Source organism: Euwallacea similis, chromosome 35 (assembly GCF_039881205.1).
Source record: "Euwallacea similis isolate ESF13 chromosome 35, ESF131.1, whole genome shotgun sequence".
Classification (NCBI taxonomy): domain Eukaryota; kingdom Metazoa; phylum Arthropoda; class Insecta; order Coleoptera; family Curculionidae; genus Euwallacea; species Euwallacea similis.
In genome coordinates, this window is record NC_089643.1 from 371,858 (window position 1) to 396,949 (window position 25,092).

Genomic DNA, 25,092 nt, shown 5'->3' on the forward strand with positions numbered 1-25,092 from the left:
GCAGCACAAACAACAATAAATTGGGACCTCATGAAAAATGTCCTCCTATGTATTTTAAGCATATAATTTTGTATAAAAATGACCGATTTTATTATTTAAATTCTCATTTGCAACCTTCGCGTCGGCGAATCATATTTAGGGCCACCTACCCCCACATAGCGATCTCTGTTTATTGCATGAGGTTAGACAAAGGCAAAAACTGTCACATTGACCCTGCTACTGTAGAGCAAGTTCTGGATGCAGTTGACACGTACGTTATAGTTTTTGTCTTCGTTTAATATCATGTACCTGAAAAGGATGGTTATACACCTAGCAGTCAAAATTAGCCTTGGATCAAACGTCGATACAAATAACAGATAAAATTAGAGATTTTTCTTCAATTTTTTTTTTGGAATTTGGTGCCTAATGATTTTATGGATGATGTTCACGTTTTCAGAAGTGGTTCTGTAAATTTGAAATTTATTTTTGATTTTTGAGCCAATCAGTTCAGGTCGCCTCAATCCCGAGCTCTATATCACTTAAATACAGAATTAGAACCATCATTGATCCATCAAAAGTATTCCAAGATCAAACAAAGTTGGAAAAAAATTCTTTGACGCCCTGTATTTGGAAAGCTAAGGAGCACCCTGCACATAAATAAAAAATGTCTTAAAACCATACGCTTTTTTTGACGAAAACCACAAAACCAAAAGATATTCACCTCCTACGATCAGATAAACATTGGGAAACACATTTTTGGCTTGTCTGAGTAACCGGGCGTGGCCCTGATGGAACAAATCGAAAGCCCCATCCGCATAAACCCGGACGGGTCTGGAGGCTTCGCCCCTCAACGCCCTTTCCAACTCGATTTTCACTTTATAGTCGACTTCGTCTCGGATTTTTGAGGGACCTGGGTCCTCACTGAAGGGTGCAGCCGTGCAGTTCATCTACAAAATGGTAGGTGTCAATGCAGTGCCAAAGTAGAGTAGCTAATTACTAGTAGGAGTTGATATGGAAGGAAAGATAGGGATATCACATAGAAGAGTTATTCTAGACGCAAATGCCTAAAAGGTACTTCTTTTGAAAACATGATGGTATTTTTTAATCGGTTTCTGAATTCTGAGTTGGGGAGTCCATTTTAGATCTTGGAAAATCGTTTCTCAAGTTCCTTATGAGAGAAACGCATTTTTTGCTATGTATAGTTAGTTTGTAAGGAAAAATCAACAAAAATTTTCCGGAATAACCCCCTCTATAAAGGATGTCCCAAATACAGTGAGTTTCATGGGGATTGTGGAAACGATAAGAGATACAAGGTGATTGAAATTAGAAAAAAGGTGCGCATATTTGTACTCGTTCAGAAAATGTTCTAAAATTAGAAATATTTACAGGTGTTGTCAAAATATATATATAAAAAACTAAAAATTGTGATTTTCTAAAATCATAAATTATGAGTAAACCGTTTAGATAAATTTTATGAAATTTGACAGTTCTCTATTATCGACAACTGCCAATCGAGGGGCGTTCCCAGCGTTTTTCCAGGCCTTCTAGATTTCAAGCAACCACATCCAATTTTATTATTTCTTATGGCCATCATACTGGATTTTGGTGGCATTGAATAGGCAATAAAAAGCCATTAAGATGAAATGACGCTTTTGTTTTTTACTACTTTGGTAGGTCGAAAGGTACTTTTGTGGTACATGGTTAAAATCTTTTTTTATGATTTATTCGATGCCGCCAATTTCTAATATGACGGCCATAAGAAATAACAAAATTGGATGTGGTTGCTTGAAATCTAGAAGGCCTGGAAAAACGCTGGGAACGCCCCTCGATTGGCAGTTGTCGATAATAGAGAACTGTCAAATTTCATAAAATTTATCTAAACGGTTTACTCATAATTTATGATTTTAGAAAATCACAATTTTCAGTTTTTTATATATATATTTTGACAACACCTGTAAATATTTCTAATTTTAGAACATTTTCTGAACGAGTACAAATATGCGCACCTTTTTTTGTAATTTCAATCACCTTGTACCTCTTATCGCTTTTATAATTCCCATGAAATTCACTGTATTTGTACTGTACTCACATCCCGTATATTATTAGTGTCAACTTCCGAGTTGGAAACTTTCGGTCCTAATACGAAAAGTCACAAAAACAAAAACTGTCTTACAAAAAGGACAAAAAAACTGCTAAATGAGAAAATGTAAGTGTGCGCGAAAAATTAAAATATATAAGCCAGTAATGAACGATGAAAGAGACTTTGAAAAAGTATATTATTGTTAGGCTGGCAGGCGGCCACATTTATTAAAAGACAGCGACAAAGAAAGGGGTTTATCGTGGGCGTTTAACGAGTGATTTACTATTTCTCTTTAATTTCTTTTCTTAACATGTGAAGTAATTGAAAAAGCGATATTGAAGTGTTTAAGATTGAAATAATGAATCATTTAGGAATTCTTGGTTGACGAATTGTAGTTTTATCAGTTTGTTGGGTTAATAAATAGGATTTGCATTGAAAGCGAATATAGCGAAATCGTTCGAAGTATAAAGTCGCAACGTTATCTATTGAAATTATTGACTAGATTCCTGCATGGCTGCACCCTGTTCGCATGGCTACATAAACAAATTTTTAACTGTAGCTAAAACAGTCATAATATTGTTATTCTTATATTCTAAAGACCCTTGTTTGGATACCACTTGAACTCAGACAATAATAACTCTTACGTCTGCAACGACAAGTAGGTGCGATCAATAAAAGTTCTTAGTAATTATAGATTCTAATGAAGCGTCCAAAAAGTACGATAAAACCTGGACTTTGATTTCCAGAAAGCGGAGCAAACGTAAACACAATTTTGGCAGTTGATCGAACACTGCAACCGTAGCTCAGACCCAACATTTTGGCATGATTTATATGTTGACAATTTCAAGCATTAAAAAAATAAGAGTTTTTGACCTCAAGACTAGCAGCAATGCTCTTACTACCACTTAATATTAATCAAACCACTGCTAGCAATTCTTACAATTAGTTGGTGACGTAAGTGTAAACTTGTTACAGGCCACAGTCATATTCTTCAGAAAGGATTTTCCCAAAAACGTTATTTATAGCGAGGTAAATGGTGCAAGGCAGACATAGCTATTAGATAGGAATTCCCATTGTTATTTTTAGCAAAGGTCTAAAAGTGAACTTTACACTGTGGTACCACCAAGTAAATGAGGTAACGGCACTGCGTATGAATTTTCAATTTTTTAATAAAAATGAAAACAACATAAAATATTTAATGTAGGTATAATAGTTTTATATACAGTATACAGGGCGATTTTTTTTAAAGCGTATGAGGGGGATATCTTGAGAAGTGTTCGGCTATTGCAAATTAACTTCTAGGAGACTAATATGCTACAAAAGAGACGCATTTTAACGCCTTAATTAAGAGTTCATGACACAATTTCGTAAGGAGTAGGAGTGACATTGTCATGTCAGGCGAAGTAATACATTTTTTTGGTAAAAATCGATAACATGAAGTAATTTAAATATGGTTTGCTACAAATAATCGGCACGTATATTGTTATTATAAAAACTAATCAAAAAAATATGCTGATTTTTAATAGTAATACATAAATGACTTTACGGTATCAATTTTTACCAAAAAATTATATAATTTCGCCTGACATGACAACGTCACCCCTACTCCTTACAAAACCGTGTCATGAAATCTCAATTAAGGCGTCAAAATGCGCCCCCTTGGTAGCACGTTAATCTCCTAAAATTTTCTTTTCAACAGTCAGACGGTTCCCAGGAATGTCTTTGTAAGACTTTAGAAAATTCACCCTGTAGATATATTTGGAGTGAGAACTAAAATTTAAATCACGGTGATATGTGATTTCTAATAACTTATAAAGCTATATTTGATTGGGGATCCACATTTTTATGAAATTTTCCCAGAATCTTTTGATTATCCTTAAGGTTATCACAGGTCGCCGTGGAGTTATCACCATATAGCTTATGTGGCTTTAAGTCATATTTATTATATTTAAGTCAGATTTTGCTATTTTTGGGTTTTTTAACCTTCAGCAATGATGATTTTCTACCTAGTGGTTCATTGAATAGACAGGCTGCTATTTGTTAATTAAAGATTTTCCAAGGGTTTATTATAATTGTATACATGCTAAGATAGAAATGCAAGTAATTTTTATATACTTACCTAATAAATAAAAAATAGCACTAGCTTACCACGAATTAACACAGAAAATTCTGATCAAAGAAACTTTGGTATATAAGGCTGCAGCGTTGAATTTTGATTACTCACCTATAGGTAGCAGCTTTGGTGTCTTGGACGTGTAGAAAAAAAAAGAGAAAAAAGGGCTACGGATAATTCATATTCTTCCTTTTATATTGGTCGTAATAAAAGTTTTAGGTTTCTTAATTGTTCCTCGCTTAATTTTACGTGCTTACGCTTCTTCAGCCGCACGTAATATTGAGCTAAAGAATCAATGAACCCTTCATCTTTCAAAACTTGGTTCTTTAGGGTTTAATGCATTTGTTGATAATATTCAATCAGTTCTTGAGTTTTCTCATACTTTTCCATCAAATCGCTGCAAAATACTTCAATTTCCTGCTCTCCTCCCAGCACTTGCTGATTTGAGGGTTTTTGGACAACAGATCTTTTGGCACCAGTCCCTGGTTGCGAAAGATCTGCAGAAGGCCCACAACATAAAACAGCTTCATAAAACATTTAAGAGTTATTTAAAATGCAATTTCCCAATTCCCATAAAAATGGACTAACATTAAATTTTAAAATTATATTTTCACATTTATAAAATATTTGTGAAATTTTTTTACATTACAGACTGCATGAATATCTTTTGTAAGTAAGTATTGGTGTTGAATAACCTCTTGTCTAAGAATCCAGAAATCAGCAAATACTAAGAAGGTAATTCTCAGAAGAGCAGAAATATATAGAAGAAATATGAGGTATTTTATGTATATGAAAATCGTCAGGCAGACAATAATTGCTGTCAATAAAACGAAAAATTGAAAATGTTTTGCAAATATTTGAAAGAAAGAGAGAAGAAGACCCAAGAAGTGGTTGAGTACTAAGAACAAATGCATAAAACTCTGAAGAGCCAAGTTTTGGAGTATAAAGGAACCATTAATTCTTCAATTGAAAAATAAGGCTAAGGGGTACATGTACTCAAAATGACATGCAAAAGAATCAAAAAAGTATCCCGAAGTTGTTAATTAAGAAAAAAATAAAACTATGAATATGAACTATCATTCTTTAATTTTGGCAACTTTCACACCTAACCTTTTTCTTATTTTTTCAAAATATAGAAAAACACCAACTCTAACATAACAGACTTACCTCAAAAATAATACCAACAAATGAAAAATTAAAATTCAAGTCCTACAATGGTTTGTATTGATTAATTTCAGATACTTTCAGTTTTTCGTTTAACTACGTACAAATTAATGTCTTTTAAAACAATAAATTTGCCTGTTGTTGAGAGATAAAAACCAACATTATAAACCTTATCTTATAGATCAGTTTTCCTGCAATGCAAATTGTGTCCTGCAGGCATAAAGCAGGGAAAACCCACAATAAAACCAATTAGTTTGTTAAAAGTGCACATAACGGCACAAAAAACTATATTTGATGACACCAAAATGAAATAATTATGAAGAAATCTGCTTGTCATCAAAAAATATAGGGATATGCCCATATAGACTATTACCTCAATAAAACCTAAGGGGGGCAAAATACAAGACTTACTACTGTAATGGGCTGCACGAGTTGAGGCAGTGTTAAAGCCGTTATCACAGGCTCAGGCTCTGAATGGCTTCGTGTCCTCTTCCTGGACATGGTGTGTCCGTTTCTCAGCTCTCCGTTCGAACCCGAATTCGCCTGTATATCTGCAACGGTACCAAATGGTACTCACATTAGATTACTATGCATGATGTTGTAACCTTGTTACTTAACCCACTAAGAAGCCACTACGTGGAACGTGGAAGTGAGAGGAGCACACTTACCTAACATTGAAAATGTTCTATCTAGGCTTGTACAGGAAATTGTTGTTAAAGTGTAGCGAATTTGTGATGGCTAACGTCAGAAGATTGGATTAAATTGATGTAATTTTCACCACAAACACAACTGGCACTGATTGGTGACTGGGTGTACAGTAAACTGGTAACGGTGAGCTGGTGAGTGATTTTACTTTAACAACTTAGCTTTAACACGTAGAAACTTTCTCTAAAATGCATTTCAAATCGGGAGAACCCTCCAGTTCCAGCCGGTTCGATAGTCGGCAGTTTAGATAGGAATGACAATGACAGGAACCAAAACACGCGATTGACAAGAAGAAGTAGGCTAGGAAACCGCCAATGGCGTAGCAAATGTGCCCGGAAATGAAGGTTTTTATTTCGGTTTTTTAAAACGAATTAGCCAAATCGCAATTAATTAACGCATTAAAATAAATTTACGTATTAAAGTAGTACAGTATTTTATCAAATTAACACACAATTAATGACTATTTAGAGCAAGAAAGGAGGTTTCAGTTTAGTGACGCCCATGTTTTTTGAACCCTCATGCGAGTGCGCGTTTCTCATACGTGGCATTGCCAGTTATAGCCGCATATCCTAATACCTGCGATCATTTAGTTTCAAGTTGAGGAAAATAAAACATTGACGACAAGAGAAAACTTATACATTTTTTTCAATTTATCATCATTTCAATATATTGTTTTAGAAAATTCTTTTCGAGGCATTAATCAGTAGCATCATGTTGTATTAATAAAGATTTGATAATTTAACGAATGATCACCAAAAGTTGCTGGCAACAATGCAGAGCAAATAACATTCAATGACGTCACATGGTTAGTCATCACCTGATGTGATATACGTGACGTCTGCTAAAAGCAAAAAAGAACTGTTGATACGTTTTAGTTGGTTGGCAAAGGAATTGATGACGTTCCAGACAAAAATGTGCGTCTTTCTTTATCCCAAAATATCGTTTTTTTTTCCTGTATTTTAAATTATGTATTGCTTGAAGGCCACGATGGAAACCACAGTTCCACGTTGTCTTGCTTGGCGCCTTTGCAGTTTAAATTGGTTCAGAGGCAAAGATAGCGCATTACTTTCGCTCGTTGCATCAGACAGAGACGCGTATAATGACGTGCCTCTGATGTTGGTTCGATATCGTTCTCAAAATGCACATGGGAATCGTGTGCGAGGAGGTGGTAGTTGACGTAAAAACATGCCACCAGGGTATATTCCAGCTAATGGTTATTAGTTGATTAAGTGATAAGGAATACGAAAAATGAATAATAAACTACTCATGTTTAATCAATAATGAACTGCTAAATGATATATTTTTGTAGACATTAAGATATCGCATCTTTCCCGCTCTACAACTGAATTAGTATACATAAGTTGTTTTGTAATTATGATATTAATTATTGAGTGTGGGCAAACATCATATATTTAAAAAAATATTATATCCAGATGATAGAACTTCCGGTTAACGGTTAAATTAATATATTATTTTAAATGTGGCACCCTATAAATATTTTGTTACATTTTCCAATTCTTCTCGATATACTACACATACCTATTTCATGTACCTAACATACCCTATGCCAATGATTTAGAAGTGGACGTGCTTTTTAGCAAATGATGCATTAATCCGTAGCGGTGAAATCGGTGGAAGTGACGTCACCATGACGTCTATAATATTGTTGAACAGTTGAAAGTCGAAATAACGTGTTACATGACATGTTCATATAAATTGGAGGCAAATTTAAAAATAGGGTATGGTCCATTTGAAATAAGAAAGTTCACATAAGCTTCCGATATACACGGAGGTGTCGTCACCTTCAAAATATTTGGAATAAAATTGCCCCACGGATTTTAACTTTTATAACTGCCATTCTTTTATTTTCCGAACTACAGTTCATATATATTATATTAAATCGATGGGACGCCCTACAGGTACTTCCTCCCTATTCCTATTATTATAATAAATAAATAAATTCAATCTTACCGCGTATTTCAAAGTAACTAATCTGAGTAGATGGAGTTCATTCGTTTAATACTAATACTTATTGCGAAACATTTAATACTAAATAAACGATAATCACATAACTTTATTAAAAAATAGCATCTCAATGAGGCCTCCTGAAGACTCCCCCGAAAAGAATGGCTTCTTCCGTCTTATCATAAATGAAATAAATGAATGGGTGGTTGCATATAAACTGGGAAGGTTCGGCAGGCCTACTGGAGCGGAAACTGAACAGAACTGTAGCTGCGGCCGCCTTGGTACCCTCCTCGGTTACCTCGATTTTAGCTTTATGGCGAGCGTCTCCTAAGCTTACTTTACCCTCCTCGATTAAAGCAGTGAAGTTTGCGGTTGGCTGGAAGACATCTCCTATTCCCATACTTTGAAGAATCTGGAAATATTGTTTAATGGTTACGTGACACACTCAACGCCTCTTTGAAATTTCTGAACGCGACGTTAGGAACTAATGGGACCGTCACTAGTAAGGTGTTTGAGAATCGATGATAAGGAAGTAATAAAGTTCTATGTAAGTTTTTTAGTATATTAATATTAATAGAATAACTTCTTATAATATTAGTCATTTCTTACTCATATTAGTTGCGTGTGAATATAAACGCAAGCTTTTAGGCAACATATCACATAAACTAGCCCCAAGGGTCCCTGAACCCTAAGGTCTCCTGAACACCCCGGTAAAAAGAATAGTGTGCGACTTAGCGTTATAAATAAGATAAATAAAGGGTTTGTCGCATCTGAATTGAATCAAATCCTCGTCGTCGCTCATCCTCCATGTCAAAAAAGCGGTGGCGGCAGCCGCGTGTGCGCCGTGCTCGTTAATTTCGATCTTCGCCTTGTGAATCCCCTCACCGACCGACACCTTTTCGTCGGTTAACGTTTGAAAGTTCGAATTCTCTTTGAAAAGGTTGCCAACACCAAGCGATTCGAGTACCTACCGTGCAAAAAACGCGTGTTAGTGCCGCAGCGTAAGCTTATTATGTACAAATATATCAGGCTTTGATGAAAAACAGCGATATAAAATCTTCAGATTTCCGTCAAAGCCCTGTATGTATTGAAAAATAACTTAATCAATGAACGTAGCAAAAATGCAGGGGTAGCCGCACAACCCCTTCATTAAAAAGCTTCCGACTTCCCACTATTGTAGCCTGATAAAATTTGGTTTCAGGCTAGAATCGATCCGAATCGACTAGATCGATTTTGAATCCAAGTCAAACACTCTCAAAATGCCGGCACTTCCGGTGTAACCGGAAGCAGCTACCCACTTCGGTATTTTAAACGGAACCCCGTATTTTTCTGGCGAATTTCTCGTTAAATTCTAAAGCCAGTTTATGTAAGTGTCTTATGTTTAAAATTTATCGTTTCCGAGTTATAACGGAAAATTCGAACATTTTGACACCTGCAAGATCCCATGGAAATTGGTATTGTGCGCTAACCACTGCGAATTTTGGAATCGGTGTTTTGGGACTCAGAGAGGACCTAGCAAGCTACGTTTTGACTCATTTCAATTTGTCAAAAAGTTTTTATTAACCTCCGAAACATACCTTCGAAATTGCGTGACTTCAAGTCTTAATAACTCGCTTATTTCAAGTGAAGCACCCTGTACCTTAAAGCATTTTCGAGTTTAAAATTCAATTCTGTACCCAATATTATTAAGGTACCCTAGGCCGTTCCTGGAGAGAGAAGGAGTTGTGGAAGACTTTTGTCCAATTGAAATACGTCTAAAGGTAGCTTATTAGGTCCTCTTTGAACCCCAGAACATTAATTTTAAAATTCACAGCGCTTAAAGCACAGTTCCTTGAGATCTTACAGCTCTTCAAATTTTCAAATATTTCGGTATAACTTAGAAACGGTCAATTTTAGACATAAGACACTATGTAAACCGACCTTAATTTAACCAGAAACCGACGATTTAACCAGAAATCCAAAATGATAAAAAATTAGGGATTTAATTTTAAATAACGGAGTTGGTAGCTACTTCCGGTTATACCGGTTTAACCGGAAGTAGATACCAATTTCGTTATTTTACCAACCGGCCATTTTGAAAATATTTTACTTGGATTCATAATGATCGTTTCTAACTTGAAACCAAGTTTCATTGGGCTACGATAGTGGGAAGTCAAAAATTTTCTAATTAGCGGGTTCCGTAGCTAACCCTTGTAGGTATTTACAATACCATGCAAAATATAAATGTCATAGCGCGGGCCGAATTGAAGGATTTTGTACATTGTCTACATAAAGCGCAATGCTCCATATCATGATATTGACATCAATGTTCTATTGTCTCCATATTTTACATAGTCTACTACATATATACAGAAAACCCCCAAAAACAGAGACAATCTCGACTTCTTTTACTATTTAACTGGTATTCGCTATACAGGGTGCGGGAAAAACAGGAGTGTGCGTTTGAAAACAAATCAAAAATCAAAATTCATCGAAAACTAATTATAGAAAGGTTCAAATCAATCAAGAAAACGTCATTAAGGCCTTTTGGAAGTTAATTTTCTGGTTCTGAGTTTAGGTGTAACAATCATTATAGACGAACTTTAGTATCTTGGTCTCTATGTAAAAGATGTTAGTCCGATTTAGGCAAACAAAAGTGACAGCTATGTACACAGCAAGCCAAAAAATGTAGAAATTCAAAGCAATAGCCTGATTCAGCCCGGCATTATTGACATATACACATAACTAAGCACCCACTTAAACGCCATTCAACTTACTGGGACTAACTCAATGGTGGTCTCCAAACTGAATTTGGGCAGAGACACCTGAACCGTCCTAGGAACCAACGAATCCTTTTCCACCAATTTTTTGAAATTATCCAAATTCAAATTCTTTAACGTGGCATCGATGGAGTCTTCGGTATTCGAAAACGGAGGCAGCAGAATGTACATGCTAATGTTCTCCCCTTGGTAGGGGAGCTCCAAAATGTGAGCCCCAAGACTCTCCGATATATCTGCATGTCATTTGAATATTAAAAATAACACATAAACACCAGAGGGGAACCGCTTACCATGCTTGAAAGTGCCTTCTACATGCATCATCTCCACTATAATCTGCTTTGTAGGGCTCACATAGAAGATCTCGGGTTTAGTCAAATTGGGATTGAACTTATTCTTCCATATTCCCTTGAAGTAGGCGGCGTTGACCAGCACCAAACTGGTGCTGGCGTCAATGCTGCCAGGTAGGAGGAGGTCGGTGATCATGTGATGAGTGGTGTTTTCTACCCAACGATTAATGGCCAATCTAGTGAGAAAACAGGGCGATATTTAGACCACAAATGCTAGAAGATTCAATAATCTCACCTAGAGCCTTCAGCGTCGTACTTGAAAGGGAATAACTCTAGCTCATCTGGAAAGTCTGCCATTACGCACTCCCTCACTCTCGTATCATTAGAAACGTAGATTTTGTTGGCACTGGTGAATTCATATGGAGCAGCATCATTTGCTGCAAAGTGAGTGCGAAATCTGTCCAGCTTATAGGCTGAATAGATGTCTGATTTATACTACAAATTAAATATGTTATAAATGCCTCGGTTAATAAGCACCAAAGTAAAGCTGACCTGATTTTCACCCAACCTCAAAACTTTCTTCAGATAAGCCTCAGTCTGACCTCCAGCCATGAAATAAGCAATCAATAAGGCGTGGTAGGTCGAGTAAGGGGAAAAAAAGAGATTTTCCTTTGGCATGATCTTGTTGATAGCGTTCAGCAAAGCTAGGGAGAAATCTTGCTGCCCTCCATACAGGTTGGAGTATGCGTGCACTGCGGGCTGATTATTCCCATAGGGAGGGAAACAACCAGGGGAGGAAATTAGCTGGGCTGCTCCAAGGGTGGCTCCAAGTACCACCAGGGTGGTGGGTATGAGGGGAGACATTATGCTTAAGTTTATTTGGCTACAAAGTTGAGAGAAGATGAAGGTTATTAAGTGTTCTTGACACGATGGTGAAGAAAAAATAATGATATGAAGTGTTAAATTGAAAATCGCTACTTTGAAATTGTGATATCCAAAGTTAGTTGGTATTTCTTAATTATACCTTGATTGCATAATTTGAAAGTAATTGAATTGCATGAAGGCTAAGAAGTATGCACCTGAAAAATACTATAAGTCGTCGGTTGTTCCAAGTTGGTATTTTTTTAAGTTTGCAATTTTTAGCGATTAAGCAGAAATAGATAGGATTGAAATAAATTTTTTTGCTAAAAACTGCTACTTCGCTAAAAACTCCAAACTTAAAGTCTGTATATTTACATCACCATCACTAGAAGGTCCGCGTGCACTACTGAACCTCTCTCATTAAAGTCAGACAGAAGAAAGTTTAGTTGACCCATAATCGGACAATCACTTTCTCAAAACAACGCAGTGACGTGCTATTGGGTAATAGCGTGTGTAATTACTTGTAATTTGCATTTTGGAATCTTAAATAATGTTTTTCTTTAAACAATAAACTTTTTTGGGGTTTTTTGTTTTTGTTTCTTATTCGAGAGTTTCCAATAAAAAAGTTTTCTATTTAATTAAATTATTATTTTTTTGTATTTTTATTATAGTTGGTGTTGCAAGAAATAATCAATTAGCACATAATAAAATCGTAGTATGCATTAATTAATGTCCTGTAGTCTTTCACTTACTTGCAAAACTAGGAGAGAAAGCACGAATCGTGGGTTTTCCACTGTTAACACAACCATCAGTAATAATTTTCTTAGTTTTTTCATCATCATCATCATCATCACATATATATATCGAGGCCCTGCGTCTCTTTCACGGTCGTCTAACAGGATTGCATTGAGCGACAATTTTTTATGCAAAATAATTTTCCTGCAGTTCCATCTGTGCATTAAGTACGGTCCTGAACGCAATTATCCTAGTCTCTTCCACGCACTCATTCAAAAACACACAATATCTTCCTCTAATTAAAGCAATTTTTATTTGTTCTGTTTGTTGTAAACGGGAAATCCCTGAGCAATTATTCAGTGCTTTATGTTGAAAACCTTGAAAGTCTGGCCATAAAGAAACACATCTGCCAGAAGAGTAGCTATATCCGTAATGTCCCAATGGGTATAATATAAGAAAGTGTTGGGTTCACAGGCGTAGCCAGAAATATTTGAAGGCAGAGATTTTGAAGGGGGTTCAGGTAAAAAATCATCGGCCTTAATTAGGAAGTAAAATTTTCCTTTTGAATAGGAAATTGAGGGAAGGGAAGGGTATAGAACCCCCCAAACTCTTCCTTGGTTTCGCCTATGATCCGATAGGTACATATGTACATACTATGTAACAATGGTAAACAGAAATATTACTACTATTGTTTATACAATGAATGATAGGTATTAATCACTATATATATACATATATATATGTATATAGTGTGACGTTGACTATTCCGGGAGCCTTTTTATTCTATGGTTAGCGTTATGGTTATTTATTGCATTGGCATATTAGGGGCAGTGTCAATGCAATGAGGCTAAGGTTGTTTTCCAATACACGTTCAGTCTTAAATCTGCTGTCCTAATCAAATACCAAAAACCCGATTGCGAATTTTATTTGCGGTTGAATAACCGCCAAAAAAGCGTAACCTTGGCCCATTGATGCCTTGTGGCTCCAGCGGTACTTTCTTTGAAATCAGTATGTACCACCAATTGGTAGGTACCTACTTACATCGGCACCAACACATAAGGTAGTAATAAAAAAATAGACAAAGCCTGTAATAAAATTTCTATGGCATTTACAATAATGAATTTTCTGCAAACTATGCAGCAATCGTGACTTTGGATTTATTTTGAGCGATTCATATCGGGCTATTATACTTCCCAGAAGCTTTACTCCTCAGTCATAATTGTTTGTTTCTGGGATTTCCAAATTTGTTTGCTATTTTTACATTGCAGAGAAAAACCATTGAGTTGGCAAAGTCCAAACTGAATGATAGCAATATTTGGATGCATATCTCTATTTACTTAAATATGTGGATGTATATATCAGAATAATATTGAGAACATTCTCCATTATTAATAAATGTTATTTTATTAATTAAATATAGAAAGACAAATAAACGAATTTACTACTACTCCACCACGCCTCTACCCTTCTATATTTGTACCATCTATTTTCTACTCTTTCCTTTTCTCTCCTTCCTCTCGGAAGATACTCGAGTCCAAAAGGGGATTCCCCGGCCGTTTGGTAGCGGTGGCAGTAGTAACCTCGTTCCACAGGCTTCGTCCCTATATCGTTCTATTAGTTTGCTTGACATTATCTTATTACTAAATCTAGTGCCATTATACTAAAACTTACGAATTACTAAATCTCTGATATATTCGTAAAAGGGGTAACTAAATCAGAAGATGCCATTCTGTTAAAAGTAAAATGAAATATTTAAAATTTGCTATTTTTTTGCGTGTTCTTGACTAAATGGCGATTGCTAATCGTTCCTTTTTATCACCATATTTAAAGTTTATACCCAAAACCAAGTTAGGGCTTGACCTAAACATAATTCTTAATGCGTTCTGTTGATACGACTACATACTCATATATAGGATATCTTTTTTAAGTGAATAACAGTGTACTTAAATTTTTCGTTAATTCAAATATTTCAGTCACCACATAGCATGTGGCACATATTTGTAAATTGTCTTAAAAGAACAAACTACAACTTTTATCTAATTTAAATTGTAACTGTTGCTGTTTCAAAAATACAATATTGAACTCGTTTAAAAATATAAAAATAGTAAAATATATAAAAAAAAGTTATCCTGTATATCTTTTATAGACATTACCGTTTGATTTTCCAGTTTCCTTGTATGCACCATACTTCATAATAAAAACATATTACCTCACACTCTTCAATACAACCTCATGAGATAAATTCAACACCATAATACCATAATACATATGCAGGCATTTTTTAACACGAGACATGGAGACATACTGTTCAATATATTTTGCCGTTTTTTTTCTTAAATGAGTCACAGGCGAAATTATCTAACAGGTATAATCGTTATTAATGAAGATGGTGCTTTTCAACATACTTACAAATGGTGTTGTAATAGAAACCTTTAATTACAACTCCATTGCAACTTGAAATCAGCTTGCTAGTCGACTCTGAAGAATATAATGAAGAATGAATTTCATTAAACGTTCTTCTAACAATTCATAATATCGTTTGAAAAACTCCATCTCGACCACTCCATCAATGAGTATCTTTTAGGTAATTTTGGCTATGGCTCACTTGAAGCCTCTATGGCTCACTTGAAGCCTCTATGGCTTATCTTAAAAAACACCCTGCAAACATTACCATAAATACTATTCCACATATCACCATAACTCTTACTCTCACACAACTCACCAAAATATCAATATTCCTAAACTCCAAGAAGCACTACTACCATTTCCTCGGCAAAAATCACTTCTCCGCCGAAATAATGAAGATTATCGGGTACTACTTTACTGAAACTATTTAATTAGCTGATGTTGCTAATGATGTTTGCTAAAGTCTATCGATCGATGTGCACCGCGCTGGACTGAGTTCTTCGGAAACACAAACTGGTTTGCGTGATTTTGATGACGACCCGAAATGTTTGTGGGTACCGCTTCACTGGTACTGGTACTAGTGCTCGCAGTGTTCTTGGGTTGGTCAGTGGCGCGCATGTGGTACTTGTTTGTTTTGGATTTCGTAAATGGAGAATGATTAAAAGGCTATTGGCATTAATTCGAAGTTATTCTTTTTATTTTAGCACTGTTTTCTATAACACAAAATCATCCGCTGGCAGGCCCTTAGTGCCTAGACCTATTACCTCAAAAGTGGCTCCGTGGTTTGGTGGTAAGAGCTTCTCCTCGTCTACAGTGAAACTTCCTGATGTGACGTATAAAATGTCCAAATTTGGGCCTCCCCAAGCCACCGAAGTTACCTGTGTTAAGTTTCACGGCTAAAAAATCGTTATCACACCACATATATGCATACTTGTTTAGCTGGTATTTCGACTGATTGCAGTAAAGTGTCAGTTTTCCTTGGATCAATACGAATCACCTTGTACCCGTTAAAAGCAGCCAACCACAGATTTCCATCTTCATCAATAGTCATACCGTCAGGAAATCCATTCATTCCTAGTCTCTTGAATGAAAATATTGAACGTCTATTCGCTAAAACTCCCGTAGTAAAGCTATGCCAATTAGACCAATTTCAAGAAAACTCACAGACACTTCCAGTGTTAACATCATAGTCAAACTCATCCACGCTATAAGCCAAACTATCGACATAATAGAACTTTCCTAATCCTAGATTCCAAGCCAAACCGTTGGATATCCCAATTTTTGAGGCGTGCCTCTTTATAATCCCTTTGCTAAGTGAGTATAAAGTTCCTGCCTGAGGAGAGTAATGGCCAACTTCAAGTTCCGGTCCCATGGTGCCTGATTATTATTATTTTTTTAATTAAGTTAGATTGAGTTTATAGTTTCATGCCTGCGAAGAGACGTCCCTTAGGATCGCATTTTCCATCATTAATCCTATTTTTAGTGCCAGGATCTACTTCTGCGATTTTCTGGACTTTGGCTGCTTTCGTTGATACTCCATCCCAAGTAATAATGCTAATTTCCCTCTCTAGAGTGACCACGAACTGGTCTGTTTGTTCTTTTAGGGGAATTATTATGGAAATGGGTTTATCTGGAAATTAATGCATAGGATATCATTCACCATTTGATACAGAATGTTGTTTGGTATTTATAAGATTATTATGAATAATTTGAAAAGCTTACCAAAAATAGCTTTGGTATGTTGTCTGGTTGATGGTACGTATTTGTGAATAGATTTTCCAAAAATATCCACAAAATAAAGACTCTGAGATTTCACATCCCAATGGGGTCCTTCGCCAAGTTCCAGGTTGGGGATATCTGGAATTCTACTCACAGTCGGAGCCATGGATTTCAGTCTTAAAGCTAGTTTTGTACAATTGATCAGAAAGAAAGCTTTTGATTGAAAACGAAAATAAATGCGATAATAACCAAATTATTCCTTCGTTTATCGTACAGTGGGGCTTATATGTAAATATTTAGTATTTTTTTCGACCTCCATCGCTTAAAAACAACCGCTCAAATGCCGACAATTTAGATAATTAACATATGCAATAAAACATATTAAAAGCACACAAGTTTTGGGTTATTTAAGTGTGTTTATCCATTTGTTTACAACCTCAGTAAATAAGAGAGAAAATAATTCCACTCGCCCGGAATGGAAATTTGTGTGTAATAAAAAAGATCTGTAAACACGTAATTTGCGTAAACTTTAATTGCGCTCATTAAAAAATATTTAAAATTTTCAAATACTTTTTAACGGACCTGATCGTTTTTCCCAGTAACAATAATGCTGATTTATAAACAAGTTCCATTTCCATTCACAAAAGTCCTGAGAGATGCGCCTTATTCATGAACCAGCGCTAGCAGAGCAAAACTATAATCCAAGAACAAGAATTTTCCTCTCAGTCACATTCTACATGTATCATATATTTAGGTTCGAAATGGTTTTGTATATACCAGATATAAATTTTACACAATATTTTATCACCTTTGATATAATGTGAATTACCACATCATCAGGGTTATCAGGACAAATAATGTGGATATTATCCTCTCCTAATAATATATGTATAAAGAGGAATGAATTAGTACATCATGACCATGTAATCGCTTTATTTTTTTCCCATTTAGTTTATAAGAGAAGTGCGGACGCCCATCTTCTGACAAAGATAATTTTTCTATTTTTTTTGAAAAGGTGAGATGGCACCCAAGGTGGAACGAATCAACATAATCCCCATCGTCGAATTAGGAGAAGGGCCCCATTGGGACGTTCGCTCCCAAAGTCTCTACTTTGTGGACATATTCGGAAAGTCCGTGCATAAATATATTCCATCTTCAGGACAGCACTACAAGGCTTCGGTTGGTGAGTCTAGGCTGCAATTTCCATATCATCCATTCACCAAAACACTGCTTTATGCAGGGAAACATGTTTCGGTAATAGTGCCAGTCGAAAACGACCCACAGCGGTTCGTGATAGGGTTGGAAAGGGACATTAGCCTTATTACGTGGGATGGAGTGTCTCAGAAACCAGAAAAGATTGAGAAAATCGCTGAAGTGGATGTGGGTACTGAGAATCGCATGAATGATGGGAAATGCGATCCTAAAGGAAGGTTGTTTGTAGGTAAGGGTGGTTTGTTTTATGTGCACTGTTCTCATAAATGGTAATTTTTTCAATAAGGAACCATGGGACCCGAACCTGTTAACGGTCAAGTAACCCCGGATATGGGTGTACTATACTCGTTTGAAAAAAATAAACTAACGAAACATCTTTCAAAGTTAGGAATTTCCAACGGCCTTGCTTGGAGTGCAGATTCCAAGAAGTTTTACTACACAGACACATTCACATACCGCGTAGACCAGTTTGATTATGACATTGAAACGGGCAGCATTTGTATGTATCCAGAACTAGGCGGAATTTGAAATAGTATTTAACAATTTTAGCAAACAGAACCACCATCTTCACCCCAAAAAAGCATGGAATCGAGGGCTTCCCTGATGGGATGACTATTGACGCTGATGGAAATCTATGGCTAGCCATATTTAATGGTTACAAAGTGGTAAAGTTTGACCCAAGAAAACCGGAAACTCTTTTGGAAGTTGTGAAAATCCCTGCCAAGCAAGTAAGAACATAAATATATTTTCTACAAATAAAGTATAGTAGATATTGATTGATATCTACTTTAGGTGACTTCAGTAGCTTGGGGAGGCCCAGAGTTAGACATTCTTTATGTGACATCGGCCAAATTTACGGTAAAGGGAGTAGAGCTACCTCCCCCAGATCATGGGGCCACATATAAGGTTACAGGTTTGGGTACCAGAGGGTTGCCCATGAATAGTTTAGTTTTATAAGATTAGTTTTACATAATAAATCATATACCAGGTTATTTACCAGGTTTTAATTTAATTGAAAATAAATACAAAATTAGAATTATTTTTGACACTGTGTATATACCCTATCGTTGGTTCTATTACAGTTCTGTTCTACACTAATTGTTCTCTCTGTGTGTTGAAACTTGAAATTGCGTACGTGCATTCTGGTCGAATAGACGCTTCTATCTCTCTTATTATTTTACCTTAGAAAAGGAAAGTAATGGTCGACAAGTGATTTCTCTCCCTTTCTGTCAAAGTCGTCAGTTGTCGTTTTTTTTGGAATTGGACGATTGTTTGTGTTTTTTACGAATGGATTGTTTATTATTAATTACTATTAATTATAAAGTTGTTATCAAAACCAAAAATACAATTTAAATATTTTTTATAATATGCCGTACTGTTAATTTTGTAGCAACGAGACCCATAATTCGTAATAGCATTTCCAAAAGTTGTCTTTTAGCCCTAATTTTTGACGCTAACCAAGTTTAATTTCAATCATTACAACAGTGAAAGTAGTGTAGTGATACTGCTGCTTAAAACTCTAAAAATCTCCTCAAAATTAGTGATTTTTATTGGTTTAATTTGAACTTTGTGGAACAATGAGCAGTCAGCAAAGTCCAGCAAATACTTCAGTTGAAAGAGAAAAAGTTTTTCAGTGGATTTTAGAACTTACAAATCCAGATACCCGGGAGAATGCATTGTTTGAACTCAGGTGAGGATGTACATTCGTTGATCATGTATTTTGATTTTATCACAGTTTAGAAATTACCATCTGTTAGACCAGTTCTAAATAAACAAGATCTATTGGTTATTCTATTATTATATTATGTTTATTAAGCATTCAAAACATGGTACCCAGATATATTATATAAATATGTAATATTTACTGGTATAGGATAATTTCTCTTTAGCATCAATACATCCAAAGATACAACCACTGTTATTAGACTTCTGTGAAATCCAGTACTATAGTTACAAGTCGTTTTACTTACAGGTGAAGAGTACTTTTTTAGTACTTTGTTTTAACACTTATTGATACATAAAAAGAAGAGTAAACATTTATAACTTAACATTATTACAAAATATGAGGGGTTTGAGCTGCTTGAGCATTTGAGGGTCACATTCTGTAGTATGAGTAAAGCATTTGATTATATTACACATAATTTTCTGGTTAGCAAGCTAAAAAACTGTAAATTTAAAAACAATAGTGTATTAATGCTGATATATTTTCTTAGTGATGAAACATAGATAGTTCAGATAGGTGGGGTGGAACTATCTGAGAAATTACTTGATATAGAAGTAGCATAAGGTTCTTTTTAGAGTAGTACTTTTTTTTATTTTTATTAATGGTTTTCCTTCAATAGCGAATCAACAAAATATACCCTCCTTGCTGATGACACTGCCCTAGTAACAAGAAATTTCTTGGATGCAGCTTTTCCAAAAAAGTGGACAGAAAGAGTAGGCTTAACTATTTTGGATTTCTTTTTGTGGGGTTTTCTGAAAACTTTTATTTATTGTAATCGCATAGAAACTATTGAAGAATTGACTCAAAGAATTTTTGACAATTATGAAGTTATACAAAATCCTCCTGACATTACTGCATGTGTTCGGGAAATCTTGTGAAAGAAGTGCAGTGCTTACATTGAGGCAAATGATTATCTACTTGAGCAGTTTTCATAATTATTATTGGTATTGTTTTTTTGAAAGGAATTAGGTTCATAATAAATGTTTTGTCCTTAAACTTACTAGTTTAGTTTATTCCTAGTGGAATACCAAAAATATGGCTAAGTAAAAATGTAAGACAATTTTATCATTCTACATTACAAAAAAAAATGGTATTTGGACATGTATTTATAAGAACTTTATTTTTATTTCGGCCACAGGATCCTACACTAAGCAGTTGGCAGACTTATTCTAGAACATCCTATATAGGTATATGTATATATACATATATAAGCATCTCACATTTCTCTAATTCTTAATTCTATAACCTTTTTTTGCTAGCCTCATTTGAGTATAAGTGTGATACAAATTGTTAGTGGTGCATATTTAAGTATCATAATTTATTACAACACAGTGTATTCTTTTATTTTCAACCACGAATTTTTACATCACTAAAAATATGCTTGAACATTATTTATGCAATGTATTCCATTCTCGATGAAATAAACCATGGAAGTACTTTCACAAGACACAAAAATTTCTGAGCAACATCAAGAGTTTAAAATTTCAATCAAATCTTTAGATGCTGTTCTATGCAATGCAGTTTCATTATTCATTTTTATAAATACATGGTGGATACGGTTACACACAAATAAAATGATGTCATACTCTTTATTTACATAAATAAGAACTAGACTATAAATTCAAATGTACCTAGATATTTTTTTAATTTTCTGTTATAATTATTATTCAATTTGAGTTATCAATACACATTACAAACATATTAATGCATAAGTATACTTTTTGTGCGGCAGCGAAACCAAGACCGAAACTAGAGGGCAGTAATTAAAAACTTATACTGGCATTGACACATATACAAGTTTTGATGTCAGTAATGTTACTGTTACATATGTATGTATGTGGTTTAAAATAGAATCAATTTCCATTGACAACGAGAAAATGTTATGCTTCCAGCTTTAAACTCAGCAGTACTTATCTAAATTTGTAATGATATACAGTTTAGGATACATGTATGATTACTATCGAAACATGTTTTGCCTACTAACTACCAAATTTTATTTACGATAAACATTGATTAAACATCTTTCAATATTAGAAAGTTGAATTCCAACGTGTCTAAACTCTTTTGTAGCATTCTCGGTTTTTGTAACTGTTAAAGTCACTGCCACCGTTAAAAATAACGGTAATTTCTCAGCGATGAAAGACGATTCTTCAGAGTGTTTCACAAATATAATATACTCACATTCCATCCACTTGAATTCTGTTATTTTGCAGTTTTTTAAATAATTTTTTTCTCGGGTTCTGAAGACGGTGATAGACTTGCCACCGAAACGTTACAGGGGTTTGTGTACAAGCCCTTAGCAAATGATGAATGCTATTTCTCAGTTAGGTTTGTCTGAGAATAGCGTGCAATTCCGCCGCTTAAATATCCCTTATTTTTGTGTGAGACGTTATTTTCAAAAATTAAAAGAAGAAAGAACAATCCCCCTCAAACGTATAGAACGTATTAAGCTTTTTAATTGCTGCTGGATTTATTAAGACTGATCCTGACTAATTTTTAATACTGAATTCTATATATTTACGAATAGCATGAACATTCTGTAAAACATTTGAAATAAACAATGGTCAATCGTTTATAGCAACATGAACAAACGTGGCACGGGGTGCATCAGACGACTTGCTCCGCTCCTTGCAACTTAACATTAAGAGAAGAAATGCAGCAATTTGTGGTAATATGATGCACTTGTAATAAAAAATATTGTATAACTTGGGTATATAAGAGGCTTTATAGCTCTTGCGTTTCTCTTGTGTATAAATAATTAGGGGAATGACCACAAAACGGATTTGCTTTCAAATTTCTATTTTGCAATTTTATTACTTTATTCATTTTCATGGTACCTACTCCTGCGTAAACGCTAAAAATACCATACTTAAACTATTTCTCGTAGACAATAATCTTCCAGTCAATCGAAGATCTATTGTCAATCTTTAGAAGTTATCTATATTTCCAAAATTCCTCAACCTCTCGCAGTGGTATAAAATATTTAATCTCAAAGGAACCCTTATGAGACATGTAGGAACTAGTGTTTATTGCCTCTGCTGAAAGGCGAGTGTGAGTATTGAATTCCCAAAAGTGTTCAAAGAATACCTTCAGTAGAGTAAATAGTATTGCTGAATGGGTGTTTCCCTTTCTAGCCCTAAGTCTAAATCCTTAGATTTCTTAAGTAATTTTATTTCATTGTAAGAACAGGTCTTAACTGCAAAATAAATACACATATTTTTGCTTGCAGTAAGAAGAGGGAAATCGTTCCAGATTTGGCGCCAATGCTTTGGAATAGCTTCGGTACAATAGCAGCTCTATTGCAGGAAATACTCATTATCTACCCAGCTATTAATCCTCCAACTTTGACTGCACATGAATCTAATAGGTACTTAACGATTTGCAACGACGATATTGCCTATAAATAACTGATGATTATTGCAGAGTATGTAACGCCTTAGCCCTCCTCCAGTGCGTGGCATCTCATCCAGAAACTCGATCTCAATTCTTACTTGCTCACATCCCCTTATTTCTCTACCCATTCTTACACACAGTCTCAAAAACGCGCCCTTTCGAGTACTTAAGGTTAACTAGTCTTGGGGTGATTGGTGCCCTTGTTAAGGTAAACTTCGTTTTTAAATTTTTGGAAATTGCCCAATAACTGTAATTTTAGACTGATGAGCAGGAGGTGATAACTTTTCTTTTGACCACCGAGATAATTCCACTTTGCCTAAGAATCATGGAGACTGGATCTGAATTGAGCAAAACTGTCGCTACATTTATCTTGCAGAAGATACTGTTGGACGATAGTGGATTGTCGTATATTTGTCAAACATACGACAGGTTTAGCCATGTCGCCATGATACTTGTAAGTCTATCAGATTGCTTTTTTGAGCTCCGCAAATTGGACTTTTAGGGTAAGATGGTCATATCGTTGGCAAAAGAGCCGTCTGCCAGACTTTTAAAGCATGTTGTCCGATGCTACTTAAGACTTTCTGACAATCCTAGGTACGTTTGTTGCATGTAATTCTACATTGTCTACAACCTAATATGGCGACTATGAACAGAGCCAGAGAAGCTCTAAGACAGTGCCTCCCTGACCAATTGCGAGACAGCACCTTTAACGTCTGCCTGCAAGAGGACAAGTCCACTAAACACTGGCTACAGCAGCTGCTTAAAAATCTGGATTCGACGGCGGGTACTGATCCACGACAAGTTGGGATGTCACCGTTGGGTACTCAGTAACAATTGGGCATCCAAAGGCGGGTACTGCCTTTGGATACTCAGTGACATCGAGTACCCTATGGTGAGGATGCTTCCCATCTGTTCATGTGCGAGTAGTTTTGTGTTAAGTGTGTCGTACCTGACTTTGGAGGGTTTAGATTGGAATATTTCCAACAAACAGTCGTCCAAATTTTAGCATCTTTATTTTCGTTTCTGCGATTTGGAGTGGTCTAAATCGCAGAAATGGCCGCTTGTATTTTCCTCAATAATGTGTTTTAGTATTCAGTGAAAAAGTAATTGTTTTAACATTGATTGCTGTGTAATTAATTATATTGGAATGACTTGTGATCAATTAGAAAATAAATTATGTATTATATTTAACACGTTTTGGAACAATTTTAAATAATCCAAATAATAACCGTATTCGAATCGCTGTGAAATTCCAAATACCTATTAAGCCACACTTGCTTGTAATAAGGCAATTTTTTATCTGGAAATGTGGTAATTAAGTCTGTTCAAACAGAAAGAAACCGATTCCAAGCCCTCAAAAACATGCGCAGTGCGTATATTGGTCGAACTCATAGTACATATTAGCTTCATACCAGCAAGATAAAAAAACCATTCCCAATCTTCAGAAATGTGTGCAAAGACTGCGGACCGATATACTGCATATTTTTGATATTTGAGAATCGATTTAACTTTTTGTTAAAAATATTAAATTTTAAGTGAAATTTCAGGTAAAAAAAGATAAAATTACACGTTATTAAATGTAAATTTCATTGAAATGTAATGTGTATTTGTTCAAGACTGTGCGAGGCTGGAAACAGGTAAAAATCGCATTTAAAAAATAAATTAGTATATAACCAAATGAAATATGTTAGTATCCTTAGGACGTCATTTTGTAGCCAGAGATGCGTTATGCGCCGGTGTATACAGGGTGAGTTTTTTTCGATGATTAGTAAAAGAATCTTCGAAACTAGCAGAGTTACGAAATCGAGTAAATTGGGAAAGAATTGTAAATTTAGGGGGCCAATTTAAGGTCCCTTGGTTTTTTTTAAAAAGTCCTTGACTTACTAGATATTTAGCAAAAACCAAATTTTGTCGATTTCTTTTATAATCGATTTAACCGTGAAATTATTGGTTCTAGAGAAATTATATAAATACGAATATTGTAGATAATT

The 25,092-nt window shown here is 35.2% G+C and overlaps 4 protein-coding genes across 14 annotated transcripts in view; 2 read left to right on the forward strand and 2 right to left on the reverse strand.

Annotated features, from left to right (window-relative positions):
- LOC136418427 (choline-phosphate cytidylyltransferase A-like) overlaps positions 1 to 6,144 on the reverse strand; it is a 19,794-nt gene extending 13,650 nt beyond the window's left edge. The window contains exons 1-3 of one of the 2 annotated variants that reach the window (XM_066404498.1): positions 6,005 to 6,144; positions 5,748 to 5,887; positions 701 to 926 (exon numbers count right to left, since the gene is read on the reverse strand). In XM_066404498.1, coding sequence (XP_066260595.1) covers positions 701 to 926; positions 5,748 to 5,887; positions 6,005 to 6,011 — 373 coding nt within the window. In that variant the 5' untranslated portion in view covers positions 6,012 to 6,144. The remainder of the gene's footprint in view (positions 1 to 700; positions 927 to 5,747; positions 5,888 to 6,004) is intronic. The other variant, XM_066404497.1, reaches the window with a different exon arrangement.
- LOC136418426 (regucalcin-like) lies at positions 6,039 to 19,003 on the forward strand. 3 transcript variants are annotated; one of them, XM_066404495.1, is made up of 6 exons: positions 6,039 to 6,175; positions 17,789 to 17,956; positions 18,014 to 18,214; positions 18,272 to 18,484; positions 18,535 to 18,713; positions 18,778 to 19,000. In XM_066404495.1, exons 2-6 carry the CDS (start codon positions 17,794 to 17,796, stop codon positions 18,940 to 18,942), a joined length of 921 nt encoding a protein of 306 aa, XP_066260592.1. In that variant the 5' UTR covers positions 6,039 to 6,175; positions 17,789 to 17,793; the 3' UTR covers positions 18,943 to 19,000. The 3 variants fall into 3 exon arrangements, with proteins under 3 accessions (XP_066260592.1, XP_066260593.1, XP_066260591.1); XM_066404496.1 differs by lacking the exon at positions 6,039 to 6,175 and adding an exon at positions 8,418 to 8,553; XM_066404494.1 differs by lacking the exon at positions 6,039 to 6,175 and adding an exon at positions 15,586 to 15,844 and having other exon boundaries at positions 18,778 to 19,003.
- Positions 8,125 to 15,511, reverse strand: LOC136418422 (serine protease inhibitor 88Ea-like). Of its 7 annotated transcripts, none has more exons than XM_066404488.1 (7): positions 12,294 to 12,306; positions 12,077 to 12,131; positions 11,605 to 11,935; positions 11,348 to 11,547; positions 11,056 to 11,288; positions 10,763 to 10,998; positions 8,125 to 8,418 (listed from the first exon to the last, which is right to left on the reverse strand). In XM_066404488.1, exons 2-7 carry the CDS (start codon positions 12,109 to 12,111, stop codon positions 8,134 to 8,136), a joined length of 1,320 nt encoding a protein of 439 aa, XP_066260585.1. In that variant the 5' UTR covers positions 12,112 to 12,131; positions 12,294 to 12,306; the 3' UTR covers positions 8,125 to 8,133. The 7 variants fall into 7 exon arrangements, 6 of the variants coding, with proteins under 6 accessions (XP_066260585.1, XP_066260586.1, XP_066260587.1 ...); XR_010752920.1 differs by lacking the exon at positions 12,077 to 12,131 and adding an exon at positions 8,616 to 8,973 and having other exon boundaries at positions 8,286 to 8,418; positions 12,289 to 12,383; XM_066404489.1 differs by lacking the exons at positions 12,077 to 12,131; positions 12,294 to 12,306 and adding an exon at positions 15,371 to 15,511.
- A 224-nt stretch (positions 19,004 to 19,227) lies between the features above and the next one.
- Positions 19,228 to 24,292, forward strand: Rcd-1 (Required for cell differentiation 1). Of its 2 annotated transcripts, none has more exons than XM_066404503.1 (6): positions 19,228 to 19,675; positions 22,938 to 23,075; positions 23,132 to 23,309; positions 23,361 to 23,555; positions 23,610 to 23,695; positions 23,755 to 24,292. In XM_066404503.1, the coding sequence occupies exons 1-6, from the start codon at positions 19,563 to 19,565 to the stop codon at positions 23,930 to 23,932; spliced, it is 888 nt and encodes a 295-aa protein (XP_066260600.1). In that variant the 5' UTR covers positions 19,228 to 19,562; the 3' UTR covers positions 23,933 to 24,292. The 2 variants fall into 2 exon arrangements, with proteins under 2 accessions (XP_066260600.1, XP_066260599.1); XM_066404502.1 differs by having other exon boundaries at positions 19,229 to 19,675; positions 23,604 to 23,695.
- Positions 24,293 to 25,092: the final 800 nt, after the last annotated feature.

Bases quoted from the DNA above. Each gene is read 5' to 3' on its own strand.
- LOC136418422 (XM_066404486.1), bottom strand. From the start codon at position 12,368: ATGGGTCAACTAAACTTTCTTCTGTCTGACTTTAATGAGAGAGGTTCA. The intron at 10,999-11,055 runs GTAAGCGGTTCC...AATGACATGCAG, and splicing joins AGAAGGCACTTTCAAGCATG to ATATATCGGAGAGTCTTGGG. The intron at 8,419-10,762 runs GTAAGTTGAATG...CAATATTTCCAG, and splicing joins CCACCATTGAGTTAGTCCCA to ATTCTTCAAAGTATGGGAAT.
- LOC136418426 (XM_066404494.1), top strand. From the start codon at position 15,586: ATGACGACCCGAAATGTTTGTGGGTACCGCTTCACTGGTACTGGTACT. The intron at 18,485-18,534 runs GTATGTATCCAG...TAACAATTTTAG, and splicing joins CATTGAAACGGGCAGCATTT to CAAACAGAACCACCATCTTC. The intron at 18,714-18,777 runs GTAAGAACATAA...TATCTACTTTAG, and splicing joins TGAAAATCCCTGCCAAGCAA to GTGACTTCAGTAGCTTGGGG.
- Rcd-1 (XM_066404502.1), top strand. From the start codon at position 19,563: ATGAGCAGTCAGCAAAGTCCAGCAAATACTTCAGTTGAAAGAGAAAAA. The intron at 19,676-22,937 runs GTGAGGATGTAC...TTTTGCTTGCAG, and splicing joins AATGCATTGTTTGAACTCAG to TAAGAAGAGGGAAATCGTTC. The intron at 23,556-23,603 runs GTAAGTCTATCA...TTGGACTTTTAG, and splicing joins GCCATGTCGCCATGATACTT to GGTAAGATGGTCATATCGTT.